At 49.7% G+C, this 16,560-nt stretch overlaps 1 protein-coding gene across 3 annotated transcripts in view; it reads right to left on the reverse strand.

The window, feature by feature from the left end:
* Positions 1-16,560, reverse strand: part of Eln (elastin) — a 44,774-nt gene that overhangs the window by 24,823 nt on the left and 3,391 nt on the right. For 2 of the 3 annotated variants that reach the window (NM_007925.4, XM_011240855.2), the window contains exons 2-10: positions 12,093-12,155; positions 9,747-9,782; positions 8,886-8,918; positions 5,116-5,145; positions 3,648-3,683; positions 2,228-2,329; positions 1,854-2,015; positions 1,711-1,773; positions 973-1,020 (exon numbers count right to left, since the gene is read on the reverse strand). In NM_007925.4, coding sequence (NP_031951.2) covers positions 973-1,020; positions 1,711-1,773; positions 1,854-2,015; positions 2,228-2,329; positions 3,648-3,683; positions 5,116-5,145; positions 8,886-8,918; positions 9,747-9,782; positions 12,093-12,155 — 573 coding nt within the window. Of the gene's footprint in view, positions 1-972; positions 1,021-1,710; positions 1,774-1,853; positions 2,016-2,227; positions 2,330-3,647; positions 3,684-5,115; positions 5,146-8,885; positions 8,919-9,746; positions 9,783-12,092; positions 12,156-15,150; positions 15,510-16,560 lie in introns of those variants that run through there. The other variant, XM_006504360.4, reaches the window with a different exon arrangement.

Raw genomic sequence — 16,560 nt, forward strand, 5'->3', positions numbered from 1 at the left:
CCCTGGTGACTCAGGGCTTTTGGGAAAAAAGCTGGCTACACTAGGGACTCCATCTGTCCTCGGAGGATTGGCTTTAGGCTGTGATGAGAGTGCTGGCCTGGGTTGAGGGATTGGGCGAGGCTGGGGAAAGCTGACCTTTGTTGCCAAGGACCTAATGTCCATTAAGTTGAACTTGGACACTTAGGGAAACAGCCACTGGCCTCAGCTGGCCTTAGCTTTAGGAGGAGGGAGAGGAGAGGGTACCAATGAGGGTACATCCCCAATTTCTCTGTCTCTGTCTCTGTCTCTGTCTCTGTCTCTGTCTCTGTCTCTGTCTCTCTCAGACAGAGTTCCATGTAGTTCAGGCTGGCTTAAAACTTGTTATGTAGCCAAGGATGACCCTGAACTCTGTATCCCTCTGTCTTTATCTCCCAAGTGCCAGCGTTACAAGAGTGCATCACCAAGTCTGGTTTATGAAGTGCTGGGGAAGTGCCCAGGCTTCGTGTGTGCTAAGCAAGTGCTCTGCCAACTGAAATACGTCCCCAACCTACTCGTTAAAAATTATTTTGGTTTTATGTGTATGGGTGTTTCGCCTGCATGTCTGACTGTCTGTCTGTCTGTCTGTCTGTCTGTCTGTATATTGCATGCATGCCTGGTGCCCTTGGAGGACAGAAGAATTATAGATGGTTGTGAGCCTCCACGTGCTTACCAAGAATTGAACCCATGTCCTCCGGAAGAACAGTCTGTGCTCTTAATTACTGAGCCATCTTTTTAGCCCCACTCTTTGTTCTTGTTTTTGTTCTTTGAAGTAAGGGCTCATTATGTATCCCAGGCTGGCCTCAAGCTTAAGCTCCTTGTGCCTCAGCCTTCAAAGTGCTGGGATTAAAGGCATGTGCCACCACACCCGGTTTATGTGATGCTGGGGATGGAACCCATGCTAGGTAGGCATTCTGTCAACTGAGTTATGTCCCAGCCCATCCTTCTTGTCCTCACCTGTTCCTGGGAGCACTCCGCCTGGGTATACACCTGGAAGACCAACACCTGGAGGCAAGGGAGCAAGAAACCTTAGCAGAGGTGTCACGGCACCAGACCTCAGCAACAGCTATCCTGGCCTGCATGCCATGGTCCCCACTGGGATGGCTAGGGATAGACAGAGCAGGCCCACAGCACTCTCTGTTCTGTTAGAGAGCCTGTAGATCCTTCAGAGCACTGATTTCACTGTCTTCTGGAGCCCAGAGCCTGTTTACACAGCCTAGCCAGCCCACCTCACGTCCAAAGGCTTCCAGATGTTTGCCTTTTCTTTAACCTGAAGTCACTTCCTAAAGAGCATAGGGACAAATGAGCACCAGATGGGGGTGCCTCAGGATGTTGGGCCCACCTCCAGCTCTACCGGGAACAGCTGTGGGCCGTCCTGCTCTGACTCAACATTTAAAACCTCAGTTTCCCCATCTGTGATCCAGAGCCTGTCTGTGAGGTCTCTCTCTCTCTTTTTTTTTTCTTTTTTTTTTTTTTTTTTAGGTTTTGCTCCAAGAGCATAGAAATTTCTAGATGTCAGGTCAAGTCACTCAGCCCTATTGCCCAATCACAGGTCTGTTGCTTTGGATCCGGCATGTATTTTTCCCTTTGTCCTCCAGTGTGTTGGAGAGGGGAGGGTTGTGACCTCTACAGACTCCTTGACCTCTGACCTCTCCCTGACCTCTAACCTCTACCCCCCACAGATTCTGCACTGACCAGGAACTTTCCCAGGCTTTCCTCCAGCTCCGATGCCAGCTCCGACTTGGGGCACCACAGCACCTGGACAGAAGGGATTATAGCGTTGAGTCCACCCAGGTCTACTGGCACCACTTCCACGTGCTCAGGTTTAGCCACCATACCTGTCGAGACTCCTAAGCCACCGATGCCACCAATACCACCAACACCGCCAGGGACTCCACCAACTCCAACACCACCTGGGACTCCGCCAACTCCAACACCACCTGGAACTCCACCAACGCCAACACCACCTGGGACTCCGCCAACGCCACCAAGCCCAGCCCCTGCGTAGCCAGGAACAGGAAAATTCAGGGGTCAGACAAGAAGTGTGTACTGAGGGGCAGGTGTTAGGGTCTGGTCCTGTTACCAAGCCACTTCAAGACTGGGTACAATTAGCCACCCTCATTATCTCTCCAGGGAGGAGGATTCTCTACACCCCCTCCCCCGTCTTTATCTCCTTGGTCTGGAGGTCTTGGAAAGCCAGAGGGCCACTCACCAGCTTTGGCGGCAGCTTTATAAGCCGCAGCAGCCCCTGCTGCTCCCCCGGGCACCAGAGCTCCTGCCCCTGGGAAGGTGCCTGCAGGAAAGGCCCCGAGACCTGTGGAGGAGAGTGTCTGTGTGGTCCCGAACTGCTATGCTCAGTGGGAGTTGCATAGCCTCAGCCCAGCCTGGACCCCTTCACCCAGGAATGGGATTCAAGATTCTGTGACTTTTGAAGGTGCTTGTTGTCACCGGTGGCTCCTGCTTACCAGGATGGGAGCACATGTTAGAGCAGTGGTTCTCAACCTGTGGGTCGCGACCCCTTTGGGGGTTGAACAACCCTTTCCCAGGGATTACCAAAGACATCGGAAAACACAGATAGTTACATTATGATCCACGATAACAGTAAAATTACAGTTCTGAAGTAACAATGAAAATAATTTTAAGGTTGGGGGGTCACCGCACCATGAGGAACTGTATTAAAGGGTCACAGCATTAGGAAGGTTGAGAACCACTGTGTTAGAGGCTGTCTATGCTTAACAAAACCGTTCAGCCTGACAAAACTGTGTGAATCTTTTAGTATTCAAGACAAAGTCTGGATATATGTGTAGTCCAGGCTGGCCTGGAAATCACTATGTAGCTGAGGCTAACCTTGAACCATTTTATCTTCCACCTACCAAATATTGGGTTCACGGGTATTTCAGTGCTGGGGATGAAAGCCAGAAGAGGCAAATTTTTGTCTATATCTACATCTATATCCACATATGCATGTAAGTATGTATATGTAAGTATAATATATATACACACATATATACATATACATGTATACATATATACATATACATGTATACATATATATATATACATATATATACACACACATATATAAATATATATGCATGCATTGGAGACAAGATCTCATTATATAACTTTAGCTGGACTGGAAATTGCTATGTAGACTAGGTGGACCTCGAACTCACAGAGATCTTTCTGCCTCTGTCTCCTGCGTGCTAAAATTAAAGGTGTCTGCTACCATGTCCAGCCTCAATATTTTGGTTTTTTTTGAGACAAAGTCTATATGCCCAGGTTGGTCTGGAACTTCCTATATAGCCCAGGCTGGCCTTAATCCTCATAGTATTAGGCCTTACACCCAAACACTGGTATATTCCTGGCATGCACCACCACCATTTATGGTTCCTTTTCTGGTGGGCAGATCTACCCCTGGGTGCCCTTGGGAGATGTCTCTATCCAGTCTCATCTCTATTTTACAACTGTCCCCTGGGTAGCTTCTTAGGAGTGGCTGACATTGGTGTCATTCTTCATTCGTGCCGTCATTAACACTTGGCTCAAACTCTGGGCCTGCCTGCTGTTTATCCCAGGCTGATGCCCTAGGCTGGGATGAGGACCTGGTGTAATGCTCAGTTGTTCACACTAACCTGCACCCGGGCCAGCACCTCCAAGTCCTCCAGGACCTGTGGAAGAGAGAGATGAAGAGAAGTAGGTGTGTGGGTTTCATACCCGGGCTCCTTGTGAGAAGGGTGTCATCATGAAGTGGGTGTCTAGGCTGCCCCCTACTATCTTTGGTATTGTGGTGGAGGGCATATGATCCTGACAAATCTGCAGCCATGAGCGAGTGGTCAGATACTATAGGTGGAGCTGATGTAGTATTCTCTAACAAGTATGATTAGCCTGTGTGTCTCCCAGGAGGCCTGGCAGTGGCCAGGACCCAGCTGGCTTTCTATAATGGCAGATGTTATCTGCAGGCAAACCCACATTCCTTCCAGGCCAGCCTTGCTCCCACTGGAGCCCAGGAGAGGTGAGTTCTTATCTATATCTATACCAGCCAGGCATCTTCTCTGCTCCCTTGATGGTATGCCCTGATGCAGACCCCTCCCCTAGTGCTCTCCCTGCTTTTTTTTTTTTTTTTTGAGACAGGGTCTCATGTAGCCCAGGCTTGACTCACACCTGCTGTGTCACTGAGGTTGACTTTGAACTTCTGATCCTCCTGCCTCTACCTTCCAAATGGTGGGTTTTCAGGCAGTTCCCAGGAAGTCCAGTTTACATGGTACTAGGGTTGGAGCTAAGGGCTTCATAATGTTAGGTAAGGGGTCTATGAACTGTGCCACCTCCCTGACCCTGAACTTCCTTCTTGTACAACATGTAGCTACCCTTCTAGTCAGGAATCCTCCTTGCTCAGACTCATGAGGAGCCAAATGGATCCCTCTGGCTCTCTCCTTCCCACATCTGGGGCTGATCATTCTTTCTCCTCCTCCAGGAGACATTCCATGTCCTTGGCCTTGACCAATGGGCCCAGTTAGGTTGGAGTTTTGGAGGCTTGCCTTGGCAGGTTTGTTTCCAATTATGGGAGAACTATCTCTTGCCAGCACCAGCTCTGGCTGTGGGGTCTACAGTAGGGCAAAGTCGTCTCAGGGGTTCTCCAAGCATAGGGTCTGCTGAGTCCTGATGAGAGGTCTCCCTGGCTCTCCCTGGGATAGCATCTTTCTTCTGACCAGGCTTCCTGACTTGTCCTCTAACGGTGTGAAGGCTGAGCATGTAGCTCAGGAGATACAGCGATCACCACATGTACGCAAGAGTCTTGGGTTCCATCCCCAGTACCATAATACATATGTATACAAGACTGAGGGAAATGAGGCTGCCTGGATTAATAACTTCCTGGTCTCACCTCCCTGTCCCTCCCCAGTTCTGTCAATAGCTCCTCTCAAGCCGGTCTTGTTTATAGTGCTTATAGAGGGCAGGGGACATGCACAGATCTTTACTGTCCAATGGAGAGGCTGAGAGAACCAGACTGGACAGGAAGTCAAAGAAAGAAGGGGGTGGAGTTTGACAGCCAGCCTGGTCTCCACTGTTGCTTGCTGCTCTTTATTAACAGTCTTTTAGACTTACCTGCTCCAAACGTTCCCAGAAGTCCGGCACCTGGAGGAGGGAGAAGGAATTAAGGGTTGGATCACAGCTGGGAGCCCAGGGCCTTACTAGAGTCTATCTGCTTCTTTTTGGAGTTAGAAGGTTCTAGAGTTATGTTGCCCCTTGCCTTGGTTTGCGTAGATGAGGGAGTCACCTTCCTCTTGTTGAACCTCAGTTTCCCCATCTCTACTATTCTCTTAAAAATGATAATCTTTAAAAAAGTTCCTTCCTTCCTTTCTTTCTTCCTTCCTTCCTTCCTTCCTTCCTTCCTTCCTTCCTTCCTTCCTCCCTTTCTTTGAGACAGGGTTTCTCTGTGTAGCCCTGGCCATTCTGGAACTCACTCTGTAGACCAGGCTGGCCTTGAACTCAGATATCCACCTGCCTTTGCCTCCCAAGTGCTGAGATTAAAGGCATATGTCACCATTACTGGCTATTTCTACTTTAAAAAATTATGTATACTTGCATGTGTCTTTCTGTGTGTATGTACACATGAGTATAGGTGTCTACAGAGGCCAGAAGTGTCAGATCCCCTGAAGCTGAGTTCCTGGCCACTCTCAGCTGCCTGGTGTGGGTGCTGGGAACTGAACTTGGGTTCTCTGTAAAAGCAGTGTGTGCCCTTTCCCACTAAGCCATTCCTCTAGTCCCTTAAATGAAAAATTTTAAGAGAGTTATATTTTACATGCACGAGTGTTTTGCCTGCATGTACATATGTGTGTCATGTGTGTGTATGGTGCTGGTGGTGGCCAGTAAAGGGAGTCGAATTCCCTGGAACTGGAGTTACAAGTGAACCATTCTGTGCATGCTGGGGACTGAACCCTAGTCCTCTGTAAGATCATGTGTTCTTAATTGCCCAGCCATCTCTCTTGCCACCTGTTTCCTTTTGAGACAGGGTTTCATGCAGCTTTTGCTGGCTTTAAGCTCAGTGTGCAGCCGGGTATGACCTTGAACTCCTGGTCCTCTGGTCTTTTTCTCACGAGTGCTAAGAATGCAGGCACATGCCTCCATGCCTTATTATGTGGTACTGGGGATGGAATCCAGGATGGGATCTGTACATGCTAGGAACGTGTTCTACAAACCAAGCCACAAACCCGGTCTTTTAATCTTATTTCTTATTATTTTTATTTTTGAGAAAGGGTCTAATTATCTAGCCCAAGCTGGACTGTAACTTGCTACGCAGACCAGGCTGGCCTTGAATTTATAAACATCTGCTTGTCTCTGCCTCCCAAGTGCTAGGGTTAGAGGCACGTGCTAACTTGTCTGGTTTTCCCCATGACTTAGGGTCTCACTGTGTAATTCAGGCTGGCCTTGAACATGTATTTAGCCCAGACTAGCCTTGAGCTGGTAGATGTCCTACCTCGGTTTCCATAATACTTAACTCACTCTGTAGCCCAGGTTAATCTTGAACTTATCTGCTGACCTCAGTCTCTTGAACGCTAGGCTGACAGACTTGTGCCACTGTGTGTGGCTAATATATCCATTTATTTATAGTTTCCATGATCCCTACCTTTCTGGGGCCACTGAGCTTGTGAGAAGGCAGCACCTACTGTGTGTAACCTGCCAGGGTATCCCATGGGTGCTCATCCAGCTCCTTCCTGTCCTTGCCCATACCCCTTGTTTGCAGTGGCTGGCCAGCCTGCTGGCCTCCAGCTGGTGCTCTGGGTGTAGGCAGTGCTGGCTCCCAGCTGCCCGGTCCCCCACTGAGAACTCAGGCAGGGAGGGGCCAGCTTACAGCACCCACATGGAGGAATAGCTGCCAAGACACCCACCCCCTCTCCCTGGGGATTAATTGTTCCCAAACACGATCTGTACGATGCCTGCACTCCATCGCATCCTGCCTGGGCAGGCCCGGATGTCCCTCTAGCCAGGATGTGGGGAACCTACATTGGGCTATTCATGGTGGCTTAACCAAGCCTGTTACATCCTTCACTCTATCCTGGCACTAAAAGATGACCTTAGGAGCTGTACTTAGTAGCACACGCCTGTCATTTTAGCCACTCAAGAAGCTGAGGCAGGAGGCTCTAAATTTCAAGGCTTGTCTGGGACATATAGTTCAAGGTCAGCCTGGACAAGTTAGTGAGACCCCCGAATCAAAACACAAAATCAGATGGCTCAGTGGGCAAAGGCACTTGCCACTAAGCCCGACAACGTGAGTTCAATTGTTGGGACCTACATGGTGGAAGAAGAGAATCAGTGCTCAGCACTTACCCTCTGACCTCTACAGGCACACTGCGGTGCACTCGTACCAGACCCATAATAAAGAAACATATGAAAACCAATAAATCAATGCGATCGTTGAAGAAATGTACAAAGATGTAGCTCGGTGATAGAGTGCTTGCCTCGCATAGAACAGACTCTCAGTTCCGTCCTTGGCACCCCAAGGAGAATTGACAAGCCATGGGGTCTCCAGGCTTTACAGAACTCCCAGCCCCTAGGACCTAGCTTGCCCGGATGCCCTGTCCTCTTCCTCCCTTGCTGGCCCTGGCCCTGAAGTTTCACAACTCTCACAGGCTTCAGCGAAGGGGACTCTGCTTCTCACACATTCATTAGTAGTTGGATCATCTGTCATCAGGATTTTGTAAGAGCAGTTGGACATCCCAACTGTCCAGAAGCATGTGACTTTGAAGCCAGGGTGGCAGGCACTGGGTGGGGAACACATGTGCCACATAGAAAGCATCACACATGGGGGAGGGGCAGCAATAGGACTATAATGAGGTTTGTCTGTGTGTGTGTGTGTGTGTGTGTGTGTGTGTGTGTGTGTACACAGGGTTTCCAACATGCTACACAAGTGCTCTATTACTGAGCCATGCATGCTTCTGGCTATTCACTAAGGGATTGCAGGTGCTCTATTGCTGAGCCATGCCCCCAGCCCCTCCCTGGGGGATTCTAGGCAGGTGCTCTATTACTGAGCCACGCCCCCAGCCCCTCACTGGGGGATTCTAGGCAGGGGCTCTACCACTGAGCCACGCCCCTAGCCCCCTCCCTGGGGGATTCTAGGCAGGAGCTCTACCACTGAGCCACGCCCCTAGCCCCTCCCTGGGGGATTCTAGGTGAGAGTTCTACCGTTGAACTGCACCCTCAGTCTTCTTTCTACTTTTTATTCTGTGACAGGGTCTTCCTAGTCATCTGAGGCTGACCTTTCTAACTCAGAACCCTCCTGTCTCAGCCTTTTCAGAGGCTAAGATTACAGGTGTGCACCACCAGACGGTGGCCTCCACCTGCTTCTTAACCAACAGTGTTTCCGGGAGAGACCCCTCCCTCCATTTGGCACCACTTCAAAGCTGAGCGTAGCTGCTGCTGGCCGATTAAAGTGGAAAACCCCATGGTCTAGACTCAGCTGGAAGGAGGCTGGGAAGAGGCAGAAAGATATTCTGGGGCCACGGTCAGGTTCATCTTAGAGTCAAGCTCACATCTGAGTCAGAAGTCAAATGTCTATCTAGATACACCATTTGGGGGCCTTCCACTGTAAAGTGCTGCTTTAAAGAGCCATGGGGACCTCAGAGTTTGCTTTGTCTGAAGCGTTGGGAGCATTCCAGAGGGCAGTGAGCAGGAAGCTGGCACAATAGCCCATGCAGGACACAGCCGTTGAATTATCTTCAATCTTCTCTTGTTGGACAACTTGGGGCCCGACTCTAGCCTGTTGATACCTGGGGGCTTTTGCTAGCATTAACTCCCTTCCTTTGGCTCCCTGGCCAGCCATGGCTCTGGGAATCCCACCCTCTCCATCTCAGGGACCTTCCCTTGGTGGCTCTTACCTGGCTTAGGTGGTTTTCCTCCAGGTCCCAGAGCTGCAGAGGGAAGAGATGGTGAATGTCAGGGAGGAGGTGACCCACCTTTCTCCCCACTGCCTCCCTTTTTTTCTTTGGTATCAGACAGGGTCTCATCATAGCCCAGACTGGCCTCAAATTCACAATATAGCTAAGAGTGACTTTGAACTCCTAAACTTCTTGCTTTCACCTCCCAAGTTTTGGTATCATAGGCACATACTCCCTTCCATCTCTTAGTCCTTTAACCCTGTACCTCCCCGCTCCCCTCAGGAGAAAGTGAGAGCTGCATGTGGGTCTCTTCCCTAAGTGCTAAAGATGTCCAGAGAGTCCTCTTGCTTAGGCATGGAGCTTCTGGGAACCCAGCTCTCCCTCTGGATATTTGGTTGAATGGTGTCTTTTGTGTCTGTTTTGTTCTAAGGCTATGTCTCATGTAGCTCAGGCTGGTCCTGAACTTGCTATGTAGTCAAGGATAACTTTGAACTCTTGGTCCCCCAGCTTCTGCTTTCTAAGTGCTGGGTTGTAGGCATTCACCAACATCTCCAGCAATTTCTCAAGGTTGGATTTTTTTTTCCCTCTCTAAAAGGAGTTAATCTCCAGCCAGCGGGAATGTTGGGGAGGAGATCAAAGAAATATAAAATAGGAAGGGGCCCTTAGGAAAAACGACAGGAGCTCTGAATGGTGCCATCAGGGTCTTGTTTAGAACTGGTTCTCTTTCCCACTGGAGAAACCCATGTAACAAGGACCCTTTAGTTGCTGAGATCTCACCACATCTAATGATGTGTTGGGGGTGGGTCATGATGATAAACAGATCCTTCCATTGAGGAATTTAGGGTTGGTTTTTGAGCTTACCTCCTCCTCCTCCTCCCAGGCCTCCAATACCAGCCCCTGTTGTGTGTGTTGAGAGAGAGAGAGAGAGAGAGAGAGAGAGATCAATGATCAACATCCTTCCATATAAGCCACACCCCTCTCCCCACTGCCAAACCCTAGTTGAACTTGGGCAAGTCAACCTCTGTGACCCTCAGCCTCCTTTTCTGTCTTACTGGCTCAACAGTCTTGTGTCGGTTTGTCCTAGAATGGAGCTAGAGTCTTCGGACTTCACGCTAGTTATTTTCTTCCCATTTTTCATGTATGTGTCTGGTATGCATGCATGTATACGTGCATGTGTGTGTATGTGTGTGCACATACATGCATACATGCATGTGCAAGTGGAGGCCCAGAGCTGATGTCTAGAATCATCCCCCATCACTCCATATTCATTGAGACAGGCTGTCTCAGTCAAACCCAGAGCTCGCTGATATGGCTAGTCTTGCTGGCTAGCTTGCTCAGTGTGATAGGCATTCAACGTAGTGCCCTGTTTATGTGATGCTAGGTATGGAACTCCGGGCTTCACACATGCTATGCAAACACTCCCCCAGCTGAGCCACATCTGCAGCTTAGTTGCTCCATTTCTCTCCTCTCAGTTATTTGTCTCCAGTGGGTTGCCAGGAGTGGGATTAATGCTCTGAGGACTGTGAACCTTCCGGTGACAGGAATGTGTGAAGGTGCCAGGCTCCTGACAGTGGAGATTATGCTCCATCTTGTACAATATTTATGCTTTTAAGAGCTGTTCCATCAGCAGCTTGCTTTAGGAAGGAGACTGGGTCTTGCTATGCAGCTCAAGCTGGCTTCGAACTCCTGACTTTCTTCCTTTTTTTTTTTTTTTTTTTTTTTTTTTTTTTTGAGACAGGGTTTCTTTGTATAGCCCTGGCTGTCCTGGAACTCACTTTGTAGATCAGGCTGGCCTCAAACTCAGAAATCCGCCTGCCACTGCCTCCCGAGTGGTGGGATTAAAGGCGTGCGCCACCACGCCCGGCTCGAACTTCTGACTTTCTATGTCTGCCTTCATATCTAGCTCTGCTAATTGCATTTTTTTTTTTTTGGCATGGTCTCACACAGCCTAGGCTGGCCAGAGCTCTCTCTATAGCCAAGGATGGACCCTGAATGTCTGTCCTCTTTGCCTATACCTCCTTGTGCTAGGATTGCAAGCATGCACCACCACACCTGGTTTATGCAGAGCTGGGGATGGGACCCAGGGTTTCACACATGCTAGGCAGAGACTTTAGAAATTGAGCCACGGGGGCTGGTGAGATGGCTCAGTTGGTAAGAGCACCCGACTGCTCTTCCAAAGGTCCGAAGTTCAAATCCCAGCAACCACATGGTGGTTCACAACCACCCGTAATGAGATCTGATGCCCTCTTCTGGTGCGTCTGAAGACAGCTACAGTGTACTTACATATAATAAATAATTAAATCTTTAAAAAAAAAAAAAGAAATTGAGCCACATTCCCAGCCTGGCTAATGCTTGGGAAAGTGGGCCTGACTTGCATGTTCTTGGTGGTAGAAATTTAAATGTTAAAACATCTCTGGCCGATGAAATAGCTCAGTGGGCAAAGGCACTTGCTGCCAAGTCTAACAGTTTGAGTTCTGTTCCTAGGACCCACATGGTGGTAGGGAAGATCTGATTCCCCAAGCTTGTCCTCTGGAGCTGGGCATGGTGGTGCATGCTTTTAATTCCAGCACTTCAGAGGCAGAGGCAAGTGGATCTCTGTGAGTTCCAGGCCAGCCAGGGATAGATACGTAGTGAGACTGCCTCAGCAAACAAAACAAATTAGAAAGAAAGAAAGAACCAAACAAAAATGTTATCCCCTGACCTCCACATGCAAGCTCTATAAATAAATGTAAAACATGTTTTAAAATGGGGCTGGTGAGATGGCTCAGTGTTTAAGAGCACTGACTGCTCTTCAGAAGGTCCTGAGTTCAAATCCCAGAAACCACATGGTGACTCACAACTATCCATAATGAGATCTGATGCCGTCTTCTGGTGTGTCTGAAGACAGCTACAGTGTACTTATGTATAATAATAAATAAATCTTTGGGCTGGTGCAAACAGGCCGGAGTGAGTGGGGCCGACCAGAGCGAGCGGGGATGACCAGAGCAAGCGGGGCCAACCAGAGCAAGCAGAGGCCCTAAATTCAATTCCCAGCAACCACATGAAGGCTCACAACCATCTGTATAGCTACAGTGTACTCATATCTATATAATAAATAAATAAATAAATAAATAAATCTCTAAAAAATGTTTAAAAATATTCTATTTCTCATGAACAGTCCATTCCCATTTGTCATACATAGCTGTGTGGAAACTTTATGCACATTACCTGGATAATAGACTCCACCGGGAACTCCACCAGGAAGTCCGCCAGGCACAGCTCCTGGAACCCCTAAAAGGAAGGAAGTAGATTCTTTGGTTAGTCAGGCTTATCAAACATGTTTTAATGAAGGTATTAATAATGATTGTGGTATTGTTTGTCTATAAATTAGTGTCTGTGGACAAACAACTTCTATTTACATTTTTTTGTTCCTTTTGTGTTGTTTGTATGCTTGGAAGCATGCTCCTACTGAGCCACGCCCCCAGCCCCCTCCCTGGGGGATTCTGGGCAGGGGCTCTACCACTGAGCCATGCCCCCAGCCCATCACTGGGGGATTCTGGAAAGATATTCTACCACTGAATCATGCCCCAGTTCTTAGTTTATTGAAACAAGGTCTCACTATGCATAGTTCAGAGTGGTATTGACCTTGTAAACACCCCCAACTCCCCACCTCACGGACTCCTGAGTAGCTGGGATCATGGGCATGAACTACCACACCTAGCTTAGCATTTTCTCACTCTTCTCAAAGTGTCTCAATGAAGTCAGAAGGGAAGAGATTCTCAATGCAGTCCCAGCACACTTGAAATCAGGCCCAGAGAGGTTAAGGGAAGTGGCTGGGGCCACACAGCTGGATAAACACGAAGCCTGGAATGAACCCGGGCTCCTTCTCAGGGCAGGAGGCTTAACACTGTTGCAGAGAGGGGCCCCTGCCTGTGGCTGTGGCTGGTCTCTGGGGAAGGGACTCTACTTACCTGTTCTGCCCACTGACTTCTCTCAGAACCTGGCAGCATGACTGTAGCCAGTTCTAAGAGGGCAGGCTGGGCTGTTAGGAGATGCACTTCTGCCTGACATCAGCCATTCTCATTCTGATAGGATAGTGTGAGGAGGTTTGTGTCCCAGGCCCCTGGGCAGCTTTTTTGGGGTGGGGTTCTGGTCATGCGCTGTTTTGGGAGGGGCCAGGGACTGGAGGGGGTGGGAACACCATGAATGAGCAAATCAAATAGTTTCCTGAGGAACAGTTAACGCTAAGCCAAGGTCACCAGTTCAGTCCCCCGAGGGTCAGCCAAAGATCTCATTGGAGAATATTACAGATGCTGGCCCCAGAGCTGTTGTCATGGCAACAAATAGAGACTCCTATACTGAATCATGACCCCTAACCTTGGCAAGTCACCTTGTCATCATGGCCCGGCTCTGCTTTGCAGAAGGGAGCCCGAAAGTCACATGGTGGGAGAACACAAGGTGGGTGCCAGGCAGTCATGTAGCTTGGCAGTGGGTCCAAGGAGACCTCTCAGCCAGATGTCTGTATGTCTGGCCTCAGAGACTCAGTGACAATACACAGCTGGGCCTGCCTGGTCACTGGGCCTTGTCAGCCCAGCAGGGTTGGAAATATCTGGCCGACATGGGTAGATTGTGCTAAAGTCCTGGCGCCACCACCTCCTGGGGTCTGTGCCCCCCTCCTCTCCTGACCCTCTAGAGACTACATGCCAGGCCCGGATGGTCTGAGCAATCTGTTCAGAGCTTGGGGGATTCAGGGAGGGGTGACTCTGCAGGAAATAAGCCTTCTAGTGCTATCCTGAGCTGCCAAACACACATGGCCCCCAAGCCTTTGATGCTCTCCCTGGCTCTGGCCTCCAGTTCTGAGCTTCATGCTTCCAGGGTGAATTTCTGCCTTTTCCCTTCTGACGTCTCTCCACATCCTGTTCTCTCTGGTCTCTAGCCCAAAAGCTGCCTGCTGGGAACGGCATGGTGGGTTGGAAGAGTGAGGGGACCCAGGACAGAGCCCTCTGGCTTCTCTCCCTGCTCCTCGCTGGCTGGGTGATCGCAGGCCTCTGCCACCACACCTGTTTTTATTCCAGTGCTGGGAATAAAACCTAGGGCTTGGTGCTTGCTAGGCTGGCACCCTGCCAACTGAGCCCCAGGCCCTGCCTGGCCAAGCCCCACTCCCCCTCAATGTAGGTGAGATGTTTGCTGCCTCGTATGGGTTGCAAGCATTTAAACAGGAGAGAACAGATAGGGTCATACCCGGCACAGAGGGTAATTGTTAAGAGAAAGTGCCCGTGACTTGGCTAGGATCATGAACACAATAGGTACTTAATAAATGATGAGGGAAGGAGGCAGAGGGATTCTGCCCATCTCAAGCTCCCTGGGAGGGGGGGTTTGCAGTGAACCCCTCTTCCTGTCTTTTGGAGACTTGCTCTTCAATACCCCCCCCTCTAACTAGGCTCCTTTCTGAGGAAGTTGTTACTTTCCTCTCTCCAGCTCTTCCCTCTGCTGTCCACAGCCATGCTCCATAGCTACATAGTAACATTGGTCCTCCTCTGTCCCCAAGCCAGGACGAGAGCGACAGATAGCTGGAATGCTGTTTTGAGACCGAATCTCACTATGTAGCCCAAGCTGGTTTTGAACACGAGATTCTCCAGCCTCAGCCACTAGAGTGCTGGCCCGGCCGGGGTGTGCCACCTCGCCTGGCTTGAGTTTTTGATTCCTGGTTTTCTCCTGAGATCACAGAGAAGGCTGAGTAGCTGCCGTTATCTTGGCTGCCAAACTTGACGATTTGAGTTCAATCCCCAGAACCCGCATGGTGGAGCGGAAGAGCTGACTCCCCATAGCTGTCCTCTGTCCTCTGACCACTGCCCCCACCATGATATCTATACAATGGTTGTACAAAGAAGAGCAGACTCTGTGGATGGGACATGATGCCCACATACCTGTAATCCCAGTACTCAGAGGTGGAGACCGGGATTGCGAGTCTGAGGTCATGCTGAACTTCATAGACAGTTCAAAGCCAGCCTGGGTTACATATAGGAAGTTCAGGGCTTTCCTGGGTTACACAGGGAGGTTTGGGCTAGCCTGTGCAACATAGCAAGTTCCTCATCTTAAAACCATTTAATGCTCACGGAGACCTCCTCCTCAGAGGGCCTCCTTCCCGCCCTGTCTTGGTAGCAGCAGTGTCTCCTACCGAGAACAGCCCGGTCCCCCTCCTACCGAGAACGGCCCCGCCCCCTCCTACCGAGAACGGCCCCGCCCCCTCCAGCCCTTCCTTTCTTCGTCTGTGCTTGAAGCTTACCTTCTCTCAGCCCGCCACGGCTCCTCCTGCCTTCCATGCACAGCCAGCCACAAGCAGCTGGCTTGGAACACGCTTGCGTCTTGTTTTAAGTGGGTCTGGCTCGTTCCTCTGGCTAGCCTGGGGCGGATCTTGTCTCTCACATGTGAGAATCATGACCTTAGCTTTGTAGGAATCAGAACAGTCCTCTGGCTTGGGCTAGAACCCCTGAAAGCATCCCTTAGTTCTCTGCCTGGAAGCCCTCTGGAATGGGGGACTCATCAGCCCTCATTTTGTCTGTGTGGTCTCCACAGGGCTTCCTCCTGGATGGCAGCCTACTTCTCAGTCTCTCGGATTGTTTTCTCTGTTTTGACTTCCTCTCTTCCTTTCCTCTCCTTTCCCCATAACCCTTCCCTCCCCTTTTCTTCCCTCCTTTTCCCTCCTCTTCCCTAACTCCCCTCCCCTCCCCTCTCCTAACTCTCCTATCCTCCCCTCCACTTTTCTTCTTTTTCCTTTCCAACACAGGGTCTTTCTTTGTAGCCCAGGCTAGCTTCTTGAACTCTCTAGGTAGCTCAGGCTAGATTTGTCCTGCTAATTACAGGCCTGTATCCCCATGTCCAGTTGAACTTGACTTTCTCTCAAGAGGGACCTCAGATATGCTCAGATTCCCTGGAGTACCCTCCCTGGGACCTCTCCTCTCCTGTCACCTGTTTATGTACCATCCATGTCTGACAGAGGGAATCAAGCCTTAGAAACTGGGCTGGGGAGGTCAGAAATGGTTATGAGCACTGATAATCCCAGCACTTGGAAGGCAGAGGCAGAAGGATTGCTGCAAGTCTTCGAGAGGCTAATATGTCCTACATACCATGTTCTAGGACAGCCAGAGCTATATATTTGAGACCCCAAAACGAAAGTGTGTTTTAACCTTAGGAAATTAGAGTCAGGATCAGTGGCTCACAGCTGTAATCCCAGCATTCAGGAAGCGGAAGGATCAGGAGTTCAAGGTCTCTCTCAGCCACATAGTGAGTTCGAGACCAACTAGGGCTATATGAAACTCCATCTCAACAAGGCAAAACAAACACACAAACAAAATACAAATAGAAAGAAAAAGAAAAATCTCTACCTTAGAGGTTGGGCACACAGCTCAGAGGTAGAAGACTTGCCTAGTATACCCCAAGGCCATAGGTTCAGTCCCCAGCACCACAAATAAACAATAATAAATAAGGAACAAAACCTTAGAAAAACCAAAAATAGGAACGAATTCCAAGGGCTCTCAGCTCCCTGGCAAATTGCAAGAGAGTCTGTCACTTTACAATTTCCACGTCCCATGGTCATCTCAGTGGATATATTTTATATTACGTTATCATATTACATTATCATCTCAGCAGCAGCTGCTATCAAGTGGCCACTGCTCCCCTTGTCCCCAAACGCCGC

The sequence above is a fragment of the Mus musculus genome, chromosome 5, assembly GCF_000001635.26.
Source record: "Mus musculus strain C57BL/6J chromosome 5, GRCm38.p6 C57BL/6J".
NCBI classification, from domain to species: domain Eukaryota; kingdom Metazoa; phylum Chordata; class Mammalia; order Rodentia; family Muridae; genus Mus; species Mus musculus.